A 22,904-nucleotide genomic window follows, 5' to 3' on the forward strand; every position below is an offset into this window, starting at 1 on the left:
GAGTGTGATGTTGTCATTTCAGACTTATTTCTACTTGTGTGCGCATTTGCCCTACTACTATTTGTATTTCGAGCTCTGGACTGTCAATGGAGCCAATATAAGACCATCCGAGGGAGAAGGAGCTATACTTGGAAAAATGACAGAGAAAATACCTGCTTTACGAATGAAACAAAATTCTGACACCTAAACTACAAGAGCCTGCAGTCTCCTAAACTTTGAACTTGTAATTGCCATGTCATATGGGATGTCAGGGGGAACTCTTCACTTGCTATGACATACAAGCAAATAATTCAAACATTTTCTAAAAAGAGAGGGATTCCTTTTGACCCAAGTAGAAGGTTCTTTTATGAACTGGCTTGAGAAAGAGTCTTCTTCATATAAATAGATATCTGTGGCTACATAAACAGAAGAGACATTTTGAAAACGTGAATTAAAGGCATTGATTATTGGAAATATATTGGTGGAAAATAACAAGGGGCTGTGCTATGTATGTACTTGAAATGTGTGCTTCTACACCATCACAACAGCAAGTGTTGTACAGCATTACCCACAGACCGCACTCATACAGCAGTCATCATTCATATCTTCTACACCACCCATCACAGCTACCTCTCTTACAGCAACCAACATCAACAGCTCCTACACCATCCATCACAGCCAGCACACATACAACAACCAACAGAAACAGCTCCAAACTCTGCATCACAGCAAGCACTCATACAGTAACCCACACCTGCAGACCGACATTTTCCATCAGAGCCAGCATTCATACATAATTTCACAGCTACATGTCCTACACCATCCATCATAGTCAGCACTTATACAACAATGGACAACTATAGTTCACACACCATCCATCACAGACAGCAGACATACTGCAACCAACACCCAGAGATGCTACAGCATTCACCAGCCATCGCACTCACATTCAACAGCTAGAGCTCCTATACTATAAATCACAGGCTGCACTCATGCAGAAACCAGCAACCACAGCTCCTACACTATCCATTACAGCCAGAACGCTTACAGCAAACCACAACCATACCTCCTACACCATCCTTCACTGTCAAAACTATACCGAAATCAACAGCTACTGCTCCAACACTATTCATCTCAGCCACTATATGATTAATCTCAGCCAGCACTCATATAGCAACCCACAGCTACAGTTCTTAGACAATCAATCACAGGCAGTCCATTACAGCCAGCAGTAACACCACAGCCAATATCTACAGCACTAACACCATCTATCACAGCCAGCACTCATTCAGCAACCAAAAACTACAGTTTTTTTACCACCACCCTCAGCCCGCATCCCAACAGCATCAACTACAGCTACCACACAAACACCAAACAATAGTCAATGCCTTAAACCACCACCACCCATCACAGGGAATATGGCACGTTAGTCTGCATGTGTTTACAACGCATGCCATTACAACGCGGTCTTTACAACGACCACATTGTTACATCGCATAGCTTTACAACGCAAGTCGGAACAACGACTTGCCGTGGGGGTGCTGGATGTTGGAATAGTAATAATTTACTATTCCAACTCCAGTCTGTGCAACAGTAGGGAAGGTGTTGGGTTTTAAATCCAACACCTTATGCCCCCTAATGCAAGTCGTTGTTCCGACTTCCGTTGTAAAGGTATGTGATGTAACACGGTCGTTGTAATAACGCAGTCGTTGTAACAACCTGGTTGTAATGGCATGCGTTGTCTCGCGTGAGTAGTAACCGCTGATTACCATCACAGGCAGAGCCCCTTCGGCTTCAGCTACATTTAACACTCACAGATCACCCACATCCAGAGCTTCTACACCATCCATCACAACCAGCAACTGTAGAGAATAACCCACAGTCTGCAAAACTAAACAGAAACTAAAAGCTCAGTGCTCCAACATCCAGCACCCTATTAAGAATGGACCATGTTTAAGCACCAGCTGATCTGCAGACGTTGTTATCCGAAACCTGTGATTCAGTCGGGCATAACACTGAGATTCAGATTTAAATCCAACAAAGAAGAAAACTAATGGAGCCCGATGGTCAGCGCCGCCCAACACTGAGCAACTCAAGCAGAGGTATGTCCAGAACGTCTAGCTTTAAATCTCAATTTTAGGCAGAATGCAAAAACTGGTTGGCATGTATAAGGGAACCAAGTGGACCATAAGAAACAAAAATGTTGTTTTTGGTACACACGAAAGCACAGTTATCCCCATCATGGGAGCAGCTAATGAGGCTGGGCACAGGCATCTGTGATCCTTCCATGATTGAATGTCATTAGCATTGTATGGGACACACTATCATCCATTCAAGTTGCCTCAAACTGGCCAGCACTACTTCTGAATCATGGTCCTGGAGGCCAGAAGTAACAGTGTTTATGCAGTGCCTCTCTTGGTTTGGGTGGGACGGCAGTGGGACAATAGGACCCCGGGTCCATGGCCAATATTGGTCTTTGCTCCTCGTCCATCCATGCTCCCAGAGATCCGTTGCAGTACTGTTCCTCACTAACCTTTTTTTATTTACCTACTTAGCCTTTTAATAAATGGATTACTAAGATGTAAACTGCTCATGAAGAATGCCATTTTGAGTGATTGTACGTTTCCCTCTTTTTTCGTTAGGCCAGGTCTACCTTCTACTCCAAGGATCTCCAATCTTTTCTTTAACAAAAGCAACTTCTGATCAATGAAAAGAGTACTGAACAATTGATAACTGCGACAACTGTTGCAATACTGATCACATCTGAGAATCTGAGAGAATCACAGTAGTGACACACCTAGCAGGATTACTAGTAGTGGTCACTCAGCTGCATGTCACAATACTCTCAGGGAAAAGGAGCGGCGGACATGGTTCTTGCAGGTGTTTTAAGTTCTTATTCCTGCCTCAGTCTTTGCTAAGGGTGTTGGATATCATAGTCCAGGTAAGTGTCTTAATTCTATAGTAGAAGCCGCTGTTTCTTCACCTCCATAATTGCACATCCATCAGGTCACTGAAAGGACAGGGCCAGCCTGCTGCTCTATTTGCTCCATTACAATGCAATATAAGGTAAGCTATGGGAAATAGTAATTTTTACCCCTACACTATCTAACACTTACCCTACTGTTGCACTCACTGGAGTGGGAATGGTAATGTGTACCCCTACACTATCCTACTGTTGCCCTAAAAGTAATAAGCATTGTCATGGTATGCATTGTAATGGTATACGGTGTAATGGAATGAGTTGTAAATGTAGATTCTAAAAATGTGTTGTGATGGCATGCAATGTAAAATCATGCGTTGTAATGGATGTTGCAATGTAAAAATTGCGTTGTAAAGGCATGCGTTGTAAATGTTTGCGTTGTAATGTCATACATTCCCCCTGCCACTATCACAAAAGCCTAAAAGAGAGCTTCAGCCCTGCCGTACCACATACACTGCTGACCCTAGACTCAGTCCTACACACACAGTCAGCTCTGCTAATGCACCCCTGTCCTGACCTTTGCTTCACTCTTACTGGGATACAACAGGAATCTTTAATCACCTCACACTTTACCTTCAGCACCTCTGGTGTTCAGGAGTGACAGCCACACACATCTCGGGGACTGCATATACATACCATTAGAAGACCCCACGTTATTATAGTACCGAGAACCAAAAGCACCTCTACATATATACCTCATACCTAACCTGCAGCACCAGGGCCAGATTGGAGAAACAAATGCAGCCCTGGCCAAAAGGCTCAAACACTTCACCTCCTCACGCAATCTCTCTGTTTTCATTGATCCATTATGTCTCTCTCCTTCTCCCCCCTCTCTCTCTTCTCCCCCTCTGATCGCTTTTTTTCAACTCTTTACCGTCCCTCCCAATCCCTCTCAGTCTAGAAGTCTCCTCATGCCCGCCACAACTAACAACGGGGAGATGGGGAAAGTGACAGAGGTGCCAGCAGCCTCCCAGGTCTTCCAAAACTGGCCTCAAAGGGCTCCAGCCCACAGGGGAAACACCCGGAGGAATAAAAGCCCTGCCTGGCCCTGTGCAGTGCTTAATTTGAGCACTGGCACTTAGGGGCCGAATACGATGCCGGGAGGACCGCCACTGCCAGCCGTGCGGTGGCAGGCCCTCTGCCATTTTACGTGGATTCCCCGCCTGCCAAATTAGGATGGTGGGGGAATCCTCAGTGCAGCGTGGTGGTCGCAAAGACTGCCCGCTACTGTTTTGCAAGGCAGTCCTTTTCCACCCGCCTTGCAAAACTAAAACATAGGGAATCCTTGCGGCGGTGCTTTGCAGGCACCGCCTTAGGGATTACGATACCCCTTTCCGCCAGTCATTTCACGGCGGTCAACCATCCATGAAAAGACAGGCGGAAACGGATTCGGGGGCCCGTTGCGGGCCCCCTTTGTGTCGGGGGGAAGCAGTGGTGCACTGGGGGGGGGGGGGGGGGGGGGTACTATTTCCCTGTACTGAGTGGCAGACACCGCGTGGTGCCTGCCCCGTAGAGCAGGTAAAGGCAATACATGCATTTTTACTATTGCGGCGGGTGCTGCAGCCAGCAGCACCCGCCACAACAGTAAACATGCAAGATGCAACCGCCACTTGGCGGTCACATCGTAATTTCACGTGTGCGACCACAGCCATAAAGGCAGGCTGTCCCAATCACCACCTCGATGGTGGGAGGACTCAAGTCCGCCCACCATCGTAATGACCCCCCTTAATAACCAAAATCAGCGCTTTTCATGAGCACCAGTTAAGGACACATTAATTTACGGGGAGATTCAGTGATTTGCCCAGAATCACAGGATGTTGAGCGACGCCGAGTCTCGAACCTGGTTCCCCAGCTCCGAAGTCAGCAGCTCTGGCCATTACGCCACATCCTCTCCCCACTTTCATGGCTTGTAGTGGGTTCTGTTTTAGGAGGCGTTAACAGGAGAAATGAGCTGGTGCAAGCTGCCTCCAGAGGAGAGCCCCAGCACTCATGTTTTTTTGCAAATTAACCACTGGTGCACCGCCCCTCAATACACCAATGCAAAGACCGAACATTGTTCGGCAAATCCGCACCAATCCTAACCTGCAGCACTTTCCACAACTCCAGTGCAGAGGCTCACTAAACACTCTGCATTAAGCACCTCAATCCTGCCTTGCAGCACACACACCACTCCAGTAGTGAGACCCACACCAAACTCTGCAAACACCTCAAGCCTTATCTGCAGCCCCCTGCATACTCCAAGACAGACGTTTGTTCAGAGCTTTGGTAACACACCTCAATCTTCACCTGCAGTACTCCTCACAGGGCCAGGACAGAGACTTATGCAGAGCCCTGGAGAGACACCTTGATCCTGCCCTGTGCCTCTCAGTACTATTCCTGTAGTGCAGAGATGCTTTAAGGCATGGGCAATGTGGGCAATTTGCCAGGGCACCCACCTTCCATGGGCCCTCTTGGGAAAGTACATGTTATCTTTCTAATTCACCTATGCCTACTTCTATATCTGAACCTCTCGTCTTCTCTCTGCCTACCTCTACCTCTACCTCTGTCTCTCTTTGCCCAGCATCATCTTAAGGATTTGTGGGGTCCCAGGAAAGATATATTTCAACTGTTTTTGTGCTACAATTAGCACAAATCTGGGTGAAAAATTCAAAGTTAATATGAACAGGGGGTCCCAAAATATATCTTTCCCAGGGCTCCAAATTTCTCTAAGACGACACTGGTGTAGGGGGGGGGGGGGGGGTTGCCACACACCGCGTTTCGTGCCTCCACCATATTAACCATCAGCACCCCTCATATTCAATATTAGGACACATAGTTGGCACTGCGTCGAAATTGCACGTGGAACCCAGCTTCCGCTGGGTTAGTGAGAAAAGAGGGCAAAGGACTAGTTTAAGGGACATAGTGAAATCGACAGGCAACTGGGGGCTGCTAGAATGAAATACTTTTGAAAAACCAGTGTGACATAAGACTAATTTATATAACACTATCCATTGCTTTTACAAATCGTTTCCATTGCCTCAAAAAAACTGTCCTGTCCACCTGAAAAACATACGCGAAAGTACAAAACCTGTATTAACATTTGTCAAATTGACTGCAAGTTTGTGGTAGTTCAATTTCAACGTTGTAGCTCCTGTTAGAATATTTGTATACATGCAAGCACTAGAAGTGTTTTGCAGGAATCATAAGCAATGCTTTGATAACTCAAAAATAAGAAAAATATATTTTGTTATATGTATTTGTAAAGTACACTATCGCCTGCGAGGGCATCCTGGCACGGAAAGATTTAAGATTTCTTCTAAACCTAGCAAGGTAAGATGGGGCTTCTCTGAGCAGTTTAAATTGAAATGGTAAGGAAGCATAAATTCAAATGTATTATTTCTGCCCTATGTTTCAGGATGACCGACATTCATTTAGCATTTTAAAAATGCTCCCAAATCCACGCACACCAGCAAGCTGCCCGTGAATCAGTGAGAAAGAGGGGCCATTTTGCAGCACTCCACAAACCGATCTATAAGTATAAGACGTGTGTGGTTAGTCTGGACTTTTAGCTGCAGGACAGGAAGTCTGCACTTTTGTGTATGATTGCACCACAATGACATAGGTACAGGAGAGAGGACGACTGTTCTTTTTTTTTTTTTTTTGGGAGCTTTATATAGCGCAAACTCGATCCGTAGGTATCAGAGCACTTTACATGAGCCCCAGATGCGTTACCAACGAACACGTTAATTTTGTTAGGCACGTGGACATTAAGTGATTTGCCCAGAATCACAGGATGCTGAGTGTCCCTGCCGAGACCCAAACCCGGCTACCCAGCTTCGAGGTCCATCACTCTAGCCGTTAGGCCACATTCTATCCTGACATGGAGTAATAGGACAGTGACCTGCTGCTTTGATTGTCCTCCTGACTTGAGGAATAGCAAGGGTCACCAAAGTAACTGAGATGGTTCAGTCCAGGCTGCAGAGATCGTCTCAAAGAGACCTGAAGTGATCCAAAGTCAATAGTGAAGCAATGGCTGCTCAGGAACTGGTAATCAGCAGACCTGTGGCACAGGGTGTGTCTGGGCACTGGAGTCTACAAGCTACCGATACGATGAAGGGGATACCGGAATATGGATTCAAGAGGCTAATTTGATGTCAAAGTGCTTGGGTGTTTCATGCAAAGTTGCCAATGCATTGTGGGAAATGGGTCAAACCCTCACGGCTGGCACCAAAGTCAGCCCTACACATATTACGTGGTTTCAGCTGAGCCTTACACTGGTCCTTGGGCGAGAGACCGCGTTGGTTGCAGCAGACCAGTGCCTTTTCTGCAGCTTTAGCAGCTTCAGGTACTGATGCATTTTCTTCAGTCTTAGCCCAACTCACACGAGCATGGTGGATGAGCCCAGTCCTTCCACCGCTACCTCAAACTGGCAGTAGAATCATCATTTTCATCATCATTGTTGCATTTATGTAGCGCATATTACCCAAGGCTCTCTTGGTGCTGCCAAGGTACTCCTGGCAGAGTCTACAAGTGGAACCTTAATATGGACAGAGCACCGTTCTGGAGAGCTAGCACTTACGCTGACACTAAGCCGCAGGCAAGAATCCAGGGCTCGGATAGTCCTTTTCTCAATTTTAAATTCTAGGTTATCAACCAACCAGAGCAGAGGTTCTTACACAGGCTTTTCACTGAGGCATCTTACTGTGGGAGGTGGGGAAAGATGGGAGAAGATACCAGCCGTCCATTCGTCCTCCAGCCCACCAGATGCAGGGAATAATAAGCATGAGGGTTCCCAAGATACAGGCCCACTGGTGGCCACATTAGGCATGGATAGTGTGGAAGCTGCCATCTTGTGCTACAGTCCGCAAATAGTACAGAAGCTGCCATATTCTACTGCCATCAGCAGATAGTGAGAATGACCATTGTCTGCTGCAGTCACTAGATGGTGAAGAAATGCACGCATGCGCAATACATATAACACACATTAACCCTTAATTTGAGAAACTGAGTGAACCCCTTTATGAGTGACTGAAAAGACTTTCAGAGTGTTTCCTAAACAGAGGTGCAGATAAAAAGGTCTGTACTCCAACCCTAAAAACTACTGCAGTCAAATTTCGTGTACCCATAGTCAGGTAAGGAGTGGTAACCTCTTTAACTGTGGGTGGGCTCTTTGGCGTACTTCTATCCTGCTAGGGAGAAACAGAAATAAACGAAGCATAGTATTCAGTGGCCTTATAATGCCGAGCCAATGAGAAACACATAGGGTGAAGCAACTGCAATGAGAAGAAGCACTGATACGCCACCTGAGAGGGGCTAAGAATCTGATTGGGCGCCTTCTACAAGCTCAACTCTTATCAGTTTCTTCGAACCCAATACATAAAGCGCTGTGAAGTAACGGTATGGTGACACCATTTTTTTATCCTTCACTGTGCCACAGTGAAAAGTATACACCATAAATAATGCGCACCATGTCCCAGTCTTCTAGCAACACATGAGCCACCGAGAAGAAGGAGGGAGAATGGACCTGGCTCAATTGAGCGCTGAAGATGGGTCCAACACAGTGGTGACCGCCGCAAACGTAATGTAGGTGGGTATGGTGAATAATAATAATTTAAAAACGTACCTGTCTCTGACGCCTAAGGGCGCCTCTGTGGTTCTCTGCTCCCAGAGGTGACTGTGAAAGCACAGGCTCCCCGGCCAATCAAGACGCTGCTCTCATGCTATCACTAGCATAAGAGCAGCACCAGGATTAATCTAAGCGGCCTGGTCTGCCACTCAAACAGTGCATGGGAGTCTGCTGTTTCTCCAGCCCAGCTGTGCAACCCAGCTAGGTTGCACAGCTGGGCTAATAGAAGTGCGCATGTCAGTTTGGCCGGCCTAAGACGGCCGGTCAAACTGACATGAGTAAATGCATGCGTGAGTGAGCATCCATCACTCCTCAGCCTGTAATGGCCCGGCCTGGCCCCCAGAGGCAGCTGCCACCGAGTAGCACGGGTGGGGCGGGGGTAATAGAAAAATAAATAAATGACTTACCTTGCTGTCGGATCGCCGCCTCACCTCACGTCGTCCTCTTCTGTTCCTGATTGAAGCAGGAAGCACAAACAGGCTCCCCTAGTCAATCATAACGATTGGTCTGAGCGCCGTTATTCGGTGCTCAGATAGGCAGTGGGAGCCTGTGCACGGTCCCCACCAGGCTGTGTCCGCCTGGTGGTGAACATGCAAAGTGCGCATGACTGTTTGCCCATCCCAAGATGGCCGGAAAAACAGTCATGCACACTTAAGTGCCCACCACTACTCCCCTTGCTGGCTGTGACACAGCCAAGCCTGGCCTCACAAACCGGAATAATAAAATGATAATAACATAGTGTTATTATAATTTTGTTTGTCCTTTATCCACTGCTCAAAATGCAGTGGGGTCGATGCTTCTCCGTCTTAGCAGAGGACCCACCGGTGCCGGCCCCACCCTCAGTCAGTCACAGAAAAATACATTGATATTACTGTTTAATTAACATTTTATTTTTCTGTGACTGAATTTGACCTGTGGGGTGACGCTCTCCCGCCATTACAGAGGAGCCGCCCCTGAATTTGACAGCAACAGTAACGATAGTAACAAATAAAAATATTTGTAGTAGCAGTAGCAATAATTACAAAAATGACAAAACAACATCAATAGCAAATCTTGAATATTGATATATGTATAGACAATGATATACTGCTACTACTACGAATAATAGAAGCAGCATTTATAATAATAATAATGATAATGATAACACTGCATCTGAGGATAAAGTCCGGGAGTGGTTTGCTTACCCACATACATCACGCCCTCCTTGGTCTTCTCAGCCGCGTCGGCGACCCCCTGCTTCGTCTTCTCGGCGGCGGCCACCACCCCCTCCTTGGCTTTGGACAAGCCCTTCATGAACACGTCCATGGCGAGGAGCCTGCTGAAGGGAGCAGAGACGGGGGTGTTAAAACATGCCAGCACGCGCCTCCACGTCGTTCATAAAATCAGGCCTTGCCTTCACCAGAGATTTCGCTCTCTCCAGCCCGCCGAGGGCGGGGTCTCCGAAAGGAGGTCAGTCCGTGCCCACTGCTCCGACGGCAGCAACACCAGCTCGGGCACCCCTGGCATCAGAAGCCGGACGCTGACCTCCTTTCGGAGAGGGGCGGGGCCGCCCTCCGCGGCGGAGCATCAGCAAACCCCTTGAAAGCTACAGAATTATATACAAAAAAGAGCATCGGGCGGGCCAAGCTCAGAGGGTGAAGTTTCGCGCGGGCGGGCCTCGCGCAGCGGATGAAGGCTCACGCGGGCGGGTCGGGCGGGCCTCGCGCAGAGGGTGAAGGCTCACGCGGGCGCGACGGGCGGGCCTCGCGCAGCGGATGAAGGCTCACGCGGGAGGGTCGGGCGGCCTCGCGCAGCGGTTGAAGGCTCACACGGGCGGGTCGGGCGCTCTCGCGCAGAGGGTGAAGGCTCACGCAGGCAGTCTCCACACAGAGCCGCGGCATGAGCGTGCCCTACCTGTGGGAGGGCGGAGGGCTCTCGGCGAGGCACACAGACTGTTAACAGGCTGTGGGAACCAACCGAACTGTAGGTAGGCGGCCCCAGACAACGGTGGCAACACCGGTGGGCACTGAAGAAAATTGGGCAGGGGGATCTGGATGAGGTGCGACTGCTAAACTGCCGGCTCTGCTGGAGAGCAAAGTGGCAATGAAGACAAGACAGAGAGCGTTGGCATGATTGGGCTAGGGGACAAGAGGAGGCCTGAGATATGTTTTTCTGCTCCAGAGGGGTACAGATGAGGAATAACAGGCACCAGATAAGATGTAGCTCTAGTGATGGGAGGGTGTGTCCTGGAGCCAGGCAGCACTAGGTGAGATAAGTCTGTATCCAAGTATTTATCGACTGGTAGTGACATTGTAATTGTAATTGCATTTATATAGCACTTACTGCCCCTGACTGGGTATTGAAGCATTTTATGGCAGACAGCACACTGCTCCGAAACCCAAGGTTAGTGGTTAGTCTAGTGTTAGTGGGATTATTCTTAGATATGTAGCTATAATACCCGCAGGGGCCATTGAGGGCCGAGGCGTGGAGCCACCACAAGAGATATGGGCGCGGGAGCCATGGTGCGCGAGGACAGGAAGCAGGAGTCCAGGGTTACCTCAACAACGAGTGTTACATGGGGTAACGTAGCCAATGAGTGCCTCGATACCTCTATTACACCGACAGGAAGGTGGCCAAGGGGATCACTTGCTGCCGTGTCCGAGCGAGAATCCACGTGTGCCGCACCAATCCTGAGGCAGGTGGTGGGAAAATTGGCATCAGATGCAGCGAAGCTCATGCTTAGCAACATCAAACTAATGCACAGCAAGACATACTGTTTTTAGAAGTAATTAATTTATAAAATACACTTTTATTACAAGAACTATTAACACCTCAAACTACACTTGAGAACATTGACAATCACTAGGTCCACCCCCGCTCACGTCCCCTATTACTCTGCTTTGTACCCTCACCCAGATTTCTATTAAGACATCCTCCCCATGGTTGAGTAGATACAGATCTTTATAGTATGGCAGCTTCCTTCATGGTACTTAAACACAATGTATTGTATTGTTTACATCCATCTGTCCTATATATACTTATTTTGCTTCCCTGATTTTGATATGTCTGTTTACTTTCTTTCTTCCTTTTACGAAAACCAGTGAAGATTTTCTGAAATCAAAACACTAAAGCCCAGCGAGGCACACTGTTTTAAGAAGTAATTGATTTATAAGATACACTTTGATTACAGGAACTATTAACGCTATGGCTATCTCGCTTGCAAAACAGAAGACTCGAGACCACACGGTTCACATGATGGGACACCATCCAGATTTTCTGTGAGCATAATAAAGACAGGATAATGTTAACATCCTGCAGGATGTGGGACAACAATACTGAGGTTTTAATATCGATCTGTAATGATATTGTCTACTTCGACTATATCATCAAGGGACCTCTGTAGCCGAGTGTAGATTTACTATTCATACTTACCTTGGTAATAGGTGGATCCCAGCAAGGTGTGTGGTTAAGATTAGTAAATCTTCACTTGCATATATACACACTGAATATATAGTTGTAGTCGATATTCTGAAGGCGATATTCTGTCAGCTTGATGTATTTTTACCTTAAAATCCTTTCCAAGTCTGGTGAAATTTCCTGTATACCAGCGTAATCTCATGTACCTTCTGGCATCATTTCACATTTCGATTGTTCTGTGTAATGCCCGAGATTACCCCATGATGCCACATCCTGTAAACAAGATTTTGTCTGGGGGAAAAAATCCTATCACAGAAGCAACGTGGACGAAAAGAACATAAGAGGCTTTAGGTCATGTTACACACAATTTCATGCTTTTTTAATGTAACATGCCTCCTCATGTCCACGTTGGACGTGTGGTACCGGACTGGCATTTCACCTAGCACACAATTTTGTCCTTTTTTAAAATGTAAAATGCATCCTGGTGTCTAGTATGGATCTGAGGGTCTGGATTGGAATTTCACCAAAAAGCTCATAGGGTCTTATTTACAACAAAATGACGCAGTATGGCGCCGCAAACCATTTTGCTGCGCCAAACGACATCATTTTAAAAGCACAGGGATGCATCATATTAACAACAATAAAATGCATCCGTGTGCTTTACCCAGCGCTGGCGCACAATTGGCTGCTATACGCCAACACAGGCACCCTTGCACCATGGCGCAAGGGTGCCTGCGTTGTGGGGATGATTATTGTTGTGCAGGAAGGGACACCTTCCTAAACAAAAACAATAATTGATGGCATTTTCCTCTTTCTATGCCTCCTGCTGCAGAAGAACGCTTAGAAAGAGGAAAAAAGAAAGGCAAAATAAAAGTATTTCTCCTCGATTCTGATGCAATTCCAGGTTCACGAAAGGTTGTAAATCAGGGAGTGCAGCAGAATTCATGAGTATTAGCGTAGTAACACCACTAAGGGTGGGCGCAGTGCTCCGCTCCGCCCGCGGAGTGTGCGTAGTGCTGCCAACTTCGCGCTTCGCAAAGTAGGCATAGCAGGCAGACTATGCACACGCCACGGCGGGGCAGAGTTGCCCGCCACCTGCCTCCCTCCCGCCCTCATTTTAAAATTACTTAGAACCTTACAAATAAAGAAAATTACTTACCCGAGCTGCCGCGCACCGGGGCTCCATCTTCCTGCTTCCTGGCTAACTTCTTCCTCACGAATGCGCATGCACGGGCACCCGCGCATGCGCATTTCTCCCGAGAAATGCGCATGCGCGGGCGCCCCCGCATGCATATTAGTGAGGAAGAAGCTAGCCAGGAAGCAGGAAGATGGAGCCCCGGGACGCGGCAGCTCAGGTAAGTTATTTTCTTTATTTGTAAGGTTCTAAGTAATTTTAAAATGAGGGCGGGAGGGAGGCGGGCGGCGCGTAGTGGGGCTACGCGGAGTGTGCGGGTGGGCGTAGATTTGCCCCCACTCCGTAATGCTCCACGTAGCCTCACTACGCCCACTACGCCCAGGGTTAAACACCACAGCAGCACCCATAGTGATGAGTGAAAGGGGACATATTTACAAGGCCAGAAAACTACATCACTGGTCCGTCAGAAAAAGTGACGCACTGGCGGCACAAGAACCTTTTAAATAAGGCCCACATAATATTTGGGAATTTTGTGTAGTTTCCAAATTACGTGAATTATGAATGTTTTTTTTAAACATACAAACATTGCCAGGCTTCACTAACCATCTAATATTGTGAGAAAGTACTTCAAAGTCTTTGTCAGTACAGTAAGAGACCTAACAAAGCACCTAGCTATGTAGCACTGGTTGCATTGAAAAAGCAGCACTGGGAAATCAGGGTTTCCTTGAAGGTTTGAGTGAGCTACAGCTATTACAGTTGAGATTCCCTGGTGCCCAGGATTGCCACCTGAGTTGGCACCTCACAGTCACTTACTCATACCTCCATTCCTACTGACCATGGCAGGGTTGTTATGGTGCTCGCTGCATTACTCCAGCAAGCCGCTGGCTCCAAACATGGATATTTACAGGCCCCAAACACATAAAATGATTTACAACTGCAACACTACCATTCCCTATAGAGATTTTCTAACTCCAACCGAGGTCAACAAGGATTTGCCCCCACAGGTATTGATAAGACTTGGGAATTCTGTGGATCATCTCCGTTTATGTCTAGTCTGTTTCGTACCACCTGGAATTGTCTTGCCTCTGCAGGGTCACTGCCGGTGACTGAACCTTAAAAGGGGTAAGGGGCCTGGCTCTTTATAATATGGGATCCACTTTTTGCAAGCCCTCTGATACAGTAGATGAGCTACTCGTTTGTGGGATTCACACACTCCTAGTCCAAGTAGGGCTGTTTATCTGCACTTTGTTGTATTCTTGGTCAACTTGGTCACTTCTCAACCACTGCTTAGTTTTTCAGGTCTAGGAGCAAATTGAGAACATCTGACAGGCTCGTCATGGGTTTAGACTAATGCCATCCATTCTTCGAGGGATGCATCTCCATTAATATACTTCTGACAGGACAACACTTCATGTCAAGGCCCAGGAGCTTGGTTCCAGAGGCAATGGAATGGGCAGCACACACCTCCTTGCTCATGAAGGCAATTGCCCGGGCTTCGTTGATCAACTGCGTGTTAATCTTCAAATGACTGGCCACAGGATCTCGGTACATGTCCACCTCAGGTGAGCTGACATGGGCCCTGCTCCCAATCATAGGAAACATTTGTTTGCAATCCCGCCACTGTGACAAGCCCATTTTCCAGATTCTTTTCTAGCAAGCTGTGGAAGACGGGCTTAGTGAAAAGAAGTGCATATTTGAGACCAAGTTAAAGATCTGACAATCAAAGAGCTGATAATAAAGGGCACCTGCATTTCCAACAGTGGCAAAAGAAGGTAATGACCGCAGGCAACTGTGGTAGTTGAGAATCACTACACTGCTAATATGTATTTCTGCTTCATATTATCACACACTCTTTCAGGGGCAAGAGAAGGCCCAGTTTCGAGAGATTATGTGGAATCTGTAAAGACTGCCCACTAGGCCTCAACCTGAGGGTACCAGAATAGGTCAAAAAGGCCATCACTTATTTCCGGTCCAGGGAGGACCTCGCTTGGCAGTTCGGGCTGGACTGTTCCCATGAGGCACAGGGTCAAGACTGATTTGCATATGGCCAGGTCTAAACTGGGGTGGCATGGTGAGCAAAAGAATGATGGATTTAACCCAGATCTCTTGACTGGGGGAGAATGTTTTGATTTGATCTGCATTCCGTCCATCAATTGTGTGTCTTTTGATCACTCTCGATATAAGCATTGTTTTGGATTAAAAAAATACTTTTCACATGCAAATAAATCTTATTTCTAGTTCTCAATAAAAGGCCACTAACAATGAAACTACCCCATATCGAAGAGAGGGATATTAGGTCTCCATTAAAAATTCTGGGGACAATTTTGTTGTTCCCCCATCAAGCAGCTGTTTGGGGCTCTGCCGGCAAACACTAGAGATGGCTTCCTTTTGGCCCCTGAAGGTTAGGAGGTGCATTAGGGAAAGGGTACGGTGGGGGGTTTTGTAGGATAGGACAGCAGTTTCTGCCCTGCCCACAGAGGCAATGACACTGTGTCCTACATCTCTGAACTTTAATCCTTATAGGAGGAATGGATGGCCTTGCTGCTTTATAGAGATGTGATAAGGTGACGTACAGGTGCTGAGATGCACAATCTCAGGCTTTCTCTGTATTTATTCATCTTTAAAGGTCTTTAGTGTGATTAACTGATATATTATGTGCTGCTCCTATGATGCTGCACGCAGTCTTACTATTCCTTTAGCAACCATGCATGGACAAATCCAATGGTAGAAGGTCAATCAACAAGGGTAAGGAAATCCTCAGCCAAAATCACTAAAGGGCACAACACACCGCAGCAGCGGGCTCCCTCATCTTTGTTCGTTGCACTGTAATTAGGGGAGTTCCCTATGTCTACTCTCTGGGGCGCTGGCGCAGTCGGGCTGCGGTCCATGTGCTTCGGATCGTGCATGTTTCCCTCAAGCTTGCTCTGCTAGTTTCTTATGCCTGAATCATCATCGCATCCTCTCTCTGAGAGACAGAGGTCTGGTGAGGATGCCCTCTTTAGGTGGCACTTGGCGCACAGAGTCCCTATCTGTGGTCCCTCCTATGCTAGAGCCAGATTTTACCCTTTCAGATTCGATGAAGTCTGGGTCTACCCAGGGACTCTAAGCACATCTGCATGAATGACTAGTTCTTTGGTGAAGATAAAGGAAGGATTACTTGAAGCTGCATCTTGGGAAGTATCGGGGTCATGTTCTGCTTTAAACCCCTGAGTATGCACTCTCTTAAGAGAGGTCAGGTTTCAGATGCTAGCAGTGGGATCTTCAACCATCTATGGTTCCAGTTAGGAAAGTAATTTCTGGCATGGCACTGTTGATTGTAGCACATTCAGGATGCTGTTTCTGTAGCGCTCTTCAGGTACAGGAAGAAATCTAGCAGGATTGCATAGCTGCACCATGGACATGTCAGGAATTGGAACCCAAGCAGCCCCTTTTCAGCAGAAAACAATGGAACATGGATTGCTTTGGTGTATCTGTCTTTATATATTTTATTGACCTGATCCAGAGGCAGCATAGACTTCACTCTGTACCGCAATTCCTTTAAGTTAGACTGCAAATAAAGATTGTCGATTTTTTATTTTTATAGCATCTTTGGTTTGGACTTCTTGGATTGCGAGCGCAAGGGGTTTAGAACTGCACATGAGGGTAGCTGGCTGAAGAACACTCCTGCCCAGCAGACTCCGGTGGTGACAGATGAATCAAGAGGGAACCCAAACCCTCAGAAGCAGTCTGGAAGAGTGTGCAACAATCCTGACCACCACTGTTGACACCAGTGACATCTCAGGGGCAGAGACTCAGATGCCCCGCTCTGCACTAACAGCTTGAGGAGAAAGATCTCAGGAACAGCTCATGAATGCCCTATGACCTACCGAGGACCCAGGAGAAGGGATCCCTGGGTGTAGCGGGCACCTTTGATCACAAAGGAGAAGTTGCGCTGGTTGCAGTTACTGTCTCTACTATGTTTGTGAGAAAGTAGAAGAGGCAATCGTACGCCTTTCGTCGCTACTGGATGATGGCCAATGGACCAATGGGAGTCTCCAAGTGAAAGAATAGCATGTCAAACACCTCGCACTTGTCACTGTTACTGACAAAAACATAGAATAAAGTAAGAATGGATGCTGAATCCCCACACCCTATCAAGGAATCATCATAAAGAATAGTAGATACAACAAAGCTGGCCTTTACACACTTTGAATCGGCTCTGAATCCCCAGAACCTGCCTTGAAACTGCAGGACTCTTTGCCGAATCCGCCAGACATCCTTAGTTGCACAGAATGGGCTCTGAATCCCCCAGACTCTGACCAGAGTTTGTCGGAGCCCAATCCACGTCTCCCTAAACCTTCTTTACATCCACAGAATATACTTCAAATTTCTTAGAATATACACTGTCGCATCAAAATACACCGGGAGTCCAAAAGGATATGCTTCCATCGTGGGAGGCACCCAGAACCCTAGAACCTACTGACTCACTTAGACCTAGCTCAGAATCTGGTCTAAAACTATCAAGACCAGATATGACTCTACTACACCCTGCTATGGAGCCATGTGAATCTGTAGTGCATCTCTGATAATTCATGAGTACTTAACAACACGCCCTCGGTCCTCCCAAATTGTGCTTCGAGTCAACAAGTACTCGCATTGAATCCCCCTAAAAATGACCATCCACAAACCCTTTCCTCAAAGAGCTGAGAACCAGTCCTGAATCCAGTAGCATCTGTCATGCACCCCGAAAACATGCACAAAAACCCTTAGAGCCATCACTAATTCTTTTAAACCTATCCAGAACCCACTAAAACGTCCTCATAATCCTTCATAGCACGTGCTCTAAATCTGTCACAATCAGCCCAGTCTCGAACTCTACAGAGCTTGCCCGGATTCCTTCAGACATTGTGGGCCTCACTTATGGGGTTTTGGCATAGGGCAGTGCAGCAAGTCACTTTGCTACGCTGTCCTGTGTCAAAGTGAAAGGGCAGGAATGTGCAGTATCTATACCATCAGGCGCATTACTGTCCTTTCCCCTTGCGTTGGTTCCGTTTCGGCAGCCTAGCACCAGTGCAGGCACCCTTCCACCATTGTGAAAGGGTGCCTGTGTTGTCGGCAGGATTGTTTTTGTGCAGGACGGGGCACCTTCCTGCACAAAAACAATCCCGAGAGGTGTTTTCCCCCTTTCTTCTTCAGCACATATAAAAAGAGGAATAAACAAGGAGAAATAAAGTTATTTCTTCTTGTTACGCCTCACCTCAGGAGGCATAAGGTTTTGGCACATCTCCGGATTTACATGGTCTTGTAAATCTGGGGAGGGGTCACCATCCATGGGTGTTGCATGGGAACACCTACCACAACGCCAATGGAATGCCTTCCGAGTGCAGCGTAAGACAACGAACGATTTGTGCTGTGTTGCCTTACTCATTATCTACGAGGATGCACAAAGCCATGCAAAGTGAATTTGCGTGGCGTCATAGATATGATTTCAAGGTTTGCCCCACCGGAGCATCACAAAAGGTGACTATGGCGGCATTAGGTGTCATAAATATGCCTCTTTGTGGCCATCACAGAATCTGACTTGAATTCTCAGAACATGCAAACAATTACCCATACCTCCTTTGGATCCCTGCATTGCTCAAAAGCTACTCCAGTTCCTTAAAATGTACCCAAACCGACCAGATACTTTTAAATGACACAGAAAATATTCTGAATCTCGTGGACATACTCTGAACAGCTAAGAGCATGCCATGAACTCCCAAACTAAATCCATCAGGCCCTACCCTGATTCCCTCAGAAGCTTCAATGGATCCTTTATCAAACCTTCCAGCGGATGCCTCAGCAGCAAGCCTGGATTCCTCACAAGATAAGATGTATTTCCTAAAGTCCTCAGAACTTTACTTAAGTCTTTTAGAACCTGTCCTTCATTGCTGAACAACCCTAAGGCCCTAATTAAGAGTCTGGCGGTACAAGGACCGCCAGACTCGTGGGGCTGCAGCGGTCTCCCAACCACCCAATTGCAACTCGGGCGATCGGACAGCCATATGACCACCGATGGCACCAGGGAACTGCCATTCCCTGGAGGTGGTGCAGCGGTCCAGTGGCTGCAATATGCTTGGCAGGACCACCATGATCCAGCCAAGCAGATTACGAGCTTCCTCTCTCCCAGGGTTTTATGGCAGTTCTACCTCCATGAAAACCCTGGTGGAGAGGAAACAAAGGGGCCCCTACAGGGCCCTCCGTGGCTCTGAGTCCTATGGATGCACACAGGGCGCACAGCATGTGCCTCCTCTGGGATTGCACACCAGTTACTGCACTACATGGACTTTTCAATCCATGACATGCAGGAACTATTTTTGGCATTCCCATTGCAATGCCTGTTTTTAAAGACACCGGCGTTGGAATGCCAAAAAACAGGCCCGCCAGACACACGAGCTACACTCTTAATCACCACGAGTTTAGCAGTGCGGTAGAGAGGCGGACCTGGCGCCACACCGCCAAACTTGTAATCGGGCCCCAAGTGTATAGCATTCTTTGCTTAATTGTTAAATAGGTCTGAATGTACAAGACCCTGTCTTGAATCTCCAAACCGCTCCCTCGGTCCATCAAACCCTGTCCCTAAGAGCCAAAGCCAATCGGTCCATTACAAGCTACCCTGAAGAATTCTGAGCCTGCAGTCATTCGACCATGGCTTTCTAGGCGGCTTCAGCATCTCCCATCATGAAGGACCTTTGGAATTGTACAATTCGTCAGCATTCACAATTTCCACAAAATCGTAGCATTGGACACAATTTCTTTCTAGTTCACCATCTGATGCATAATTTGAGGGTCTCAATGGAAAACAAAAAGGTTTTGAGTCCAAATGGATCAAAAGTTACATTAAAAATGCCACATATGGTTTACTCGCCATCTTTCAGTTCCTGATTGCTACCTTAAAATGTTCAGTTGGTACTGATCAAGTGTCACTTTTCCAAGTCAATAATATTGTGTGTTAAAATGACAAAGTAGCTAATTAATAGACCACAGAATTAGCTACACTATGGCCTGAAGTTATGCAATTGTACATACATGGCGTTTTCTGCACATTTTTGACTTTCCCTATTTGCCATATGTGTCATCTGCAGCATAATTCGCAATGTCAATTTAAAAACAAAATTCTAGCTCAAATGGGTCAAAAGTTGCTAAAACTGTTACCAGCTCTGTTGTTGTACCATGACAGGCCATTTGGAAAACTATATATTCACCTATCAGTTGCTAATTGCTTTTATTGGGGTATTAAACTGATAACCATGAAAAGAACACCTTTGCAGACATTGGCAAGACGTAAAAAAATGACAAAATAGTGAAGTAACACTGCAACAAAATGTGACGTGTTACGAAATATAATTTTCCTTTTCTCCCCTCATAATTCAGTCAATCCTGCCACATAATGGTGTCCTCGTATGCCACTTAATTCCAAGGGGCCCGGTTATAGTGCATAATGTGCCCTTCCTGGCCGCAACATTTAGTTAACATTTACACATAATTAATTTCCGTCTTGCTACATAATTTCAGGCGCTTTATTGTCAATTCATCTGAGCCCGATCTCACACCGGAGCTCCTTTTAAGATAGACAAATGTCGCTTAGCGTTGACATGCACCGGTTGCCGGTGAACGTCCATTATTGAAAACGACGGTGGAGGGGTTGCATTCATGGCATGGGATGAAATCTCCCCCACACAACCGTGCGCGTGGCCATTAGTAGAAACCCGCCTGATGTCCTTAGAACCTGCCCCAACCTCTCACCACTGTAAACGCATCGCTTACAATAAAACGAACTGTATTACTCGATGTGACGACCCCTTCAGACGCCCTGAACACCTTTAAGTCCCCCCGGACACTATTCATTGTTTCGACCCCCGATGCAGGGGCTCTTTCAGTCCCTGCATAGCAAGCGGTTGGCGGACAACCATTCACGGGGCCCCAATCCAAGGCCAAAGAGCGTCTGTGGGATATGAGGGACTCGGGGATTCCACATCACATTCTGCAGGCAAGGGGGGAGGGGTTGAGGGCAACATTTTGTGTTACGCCACTGCCCGCAAACGATGCCCCGAGGACCCGTCAGCCTGAGCAGACCTCCTCTCACGGCACACCCGGGGCCCTGCAGCCCTTCGATCAAACCTACAACCAAACGAAACCGACATTTCCCAACCCCACGACCTTCGCTCAGTCCTTGCCGGGAGCTGAGGGGCGCTGAGTGGTGATGACGCTCTGCCGAGGCACCCGTTCGATGGAGCAGGGGGGTCGTATCTGCTCTAACGGAGGAAGGGCGAGGGTAGGATCGGATTACATCCACGGTGCACCGGAAATGACCTTCTAAGCTCTGCCCTCCCCCCTAAAGCCCCACCCCAGCGCCCATCAATAGCCAACAGTGATAGCCCCTCAACCCTACCCCACCACGTCTAGACTTGGGGCACTGTAATCTTGTGTCTCTCTGTGCCTGCACCCCTTCCCCCTAAACCGGAAACTCTTGTGGACGCACTGAACCTTCCAGGCCCTTGGCTCCATGCATAGCCTCCAGTATTTGGGCCTCACCCTAGGGGGCTCGTCTAGACCATGGACCACACAAACAGCCTCATCCTCTGATCCCATTCCCATCTAGGAGACCTGCGGGGTTCCCCTTTAGTCCTGCCCTGGGCCGCCTCTCCAACCTCATGCCTCTCTTTGTGCCATCAAGCCAGAAACAGTACTGAACCCACCGGCCCTGAAACACTAGGGCCCCTCCCTCGGGTACATCAACATTTCGGACCCCTATATCCTTTCACGTCTTCAGGGTATAATGTCTGTGTTTTCCGACATCTGAGCCTATCAAAGCCTTGACACCACCTTTGTTGGACCCCTTAATGTCTGGATCGCGCTGGGAGCGCGCCTTGTGGGTTCAGACACTCTCTTGGAAGTCCCCCTTAATGTCTGTGTCCCCTATGCTAGGACACTTGGTGAGCTGGTTCCTCCCTTTAGGCGTAGGCAGCTATGTGCTTGGGTTTCCTCTAGGTTTTTGCACCCTATGTCTCCTAGGAGGGTCTCCTGTCCACGATGGTCACCTCTAACCTAAGGCTCTTAGATTTAGAATCTCTAGGCTTGGGGTCCATCTACACTAGGACCCTTCTGGGTCCGGCCCCTCTGAGAGGAACACCATCTAGAGTGGTCCTTCAGAGGCTAGGGTTTCCTTTGCCTAAGGGTATCTGTTAGCTCGCCCACCCTCTCCTCTTGAACTCTCCTTGGGTTAAACCCTCGACGCTGGGGTTCCTTCAGATACCTTTCGGATTGTCCCTCTAACGGTACAGGCACCACTCATAATAATATGATGTTATTTAGCGCATGCTACTTCACAACTGCTGTTTCATACCAATGAACATACCTAGTATTACTAGTATCTCCATGTGTAGGTACCACATTTATCAACCTAAGAAACATGAAAGTCTGAGTGAACATGACATGCATTTTTCTCATCAGTCTCAACAGTGAGCGCTTAACCTGCTGAGTTGTCTCAGTGGCAAAGGCTATCCTGGCTCTGGGCAGGGCCCCACGGGCCTCTAACCTCTGAATGGCTTCAGCTCTCCCTAGGTTTGCCAAATCTAGGCCATTGTTTCCTCTAGGCCTGGACACCTTCTAGGATTGCCCCCATCTCTTGTTTCGACCCCCTCAAGGCTTTAACTGGTATAGGTAGTAACTCCTCTAGACAAGCATTAAGCAGGCCTTCCTCTCTAGGCCTGGGAACACGCACGCACGTCTGCCTCGTCTAGGCATGCACCAGTGTAGGCCTAGGGACTTTTAGGCCGTGGGATAATGCC

General features: G+C 47.6%; 1 protein-coding gene across 2 annotated transcripts in view; it reads right to left on the reverse strand.

The window, feature by feature from the left end:
• SNCB (synuclein beta) overlaps nucleotides 1–22,904 on the reverse strand; it is a 71,534-nt gene that overhangs the window by 46,067 nt on the left and 2,563 nt on the right. Inside the window, exon 2 of one of the 2 annotated variants that reach the window (XM_085618298.1) lies at nucleotides 9,749–9,879. In XM_085618298.1, the coding sequence (XP_085474424.1) occupies nucleotides 9,749–9,869 (121 nt within the window). In that variant the 5' untranslated portion in view covers nucleotides 9,870–9,879. Of the gene's footprint in view, nucleotides 1–9,748; nucleotides 9,883–22,904 lie in introns of both variants that reach the window. The other variant, XM_085618297.1, reaches the window with a different exon arrangement.

Source organism: Triturus cristatus, chromosome 7 (assembly GCF_964204655.1).
Source record: "Triturus cristatus chromosome 7, aTriCri1.1, whole genome shotgun sequence".
Classification (NCBI taxonomy): domain Eukaryota; kingdom Metazoa; phylum Chordata; class Amphibia; order Caudata; family Salamandridae; genus Triturus; species Triturus cristatus.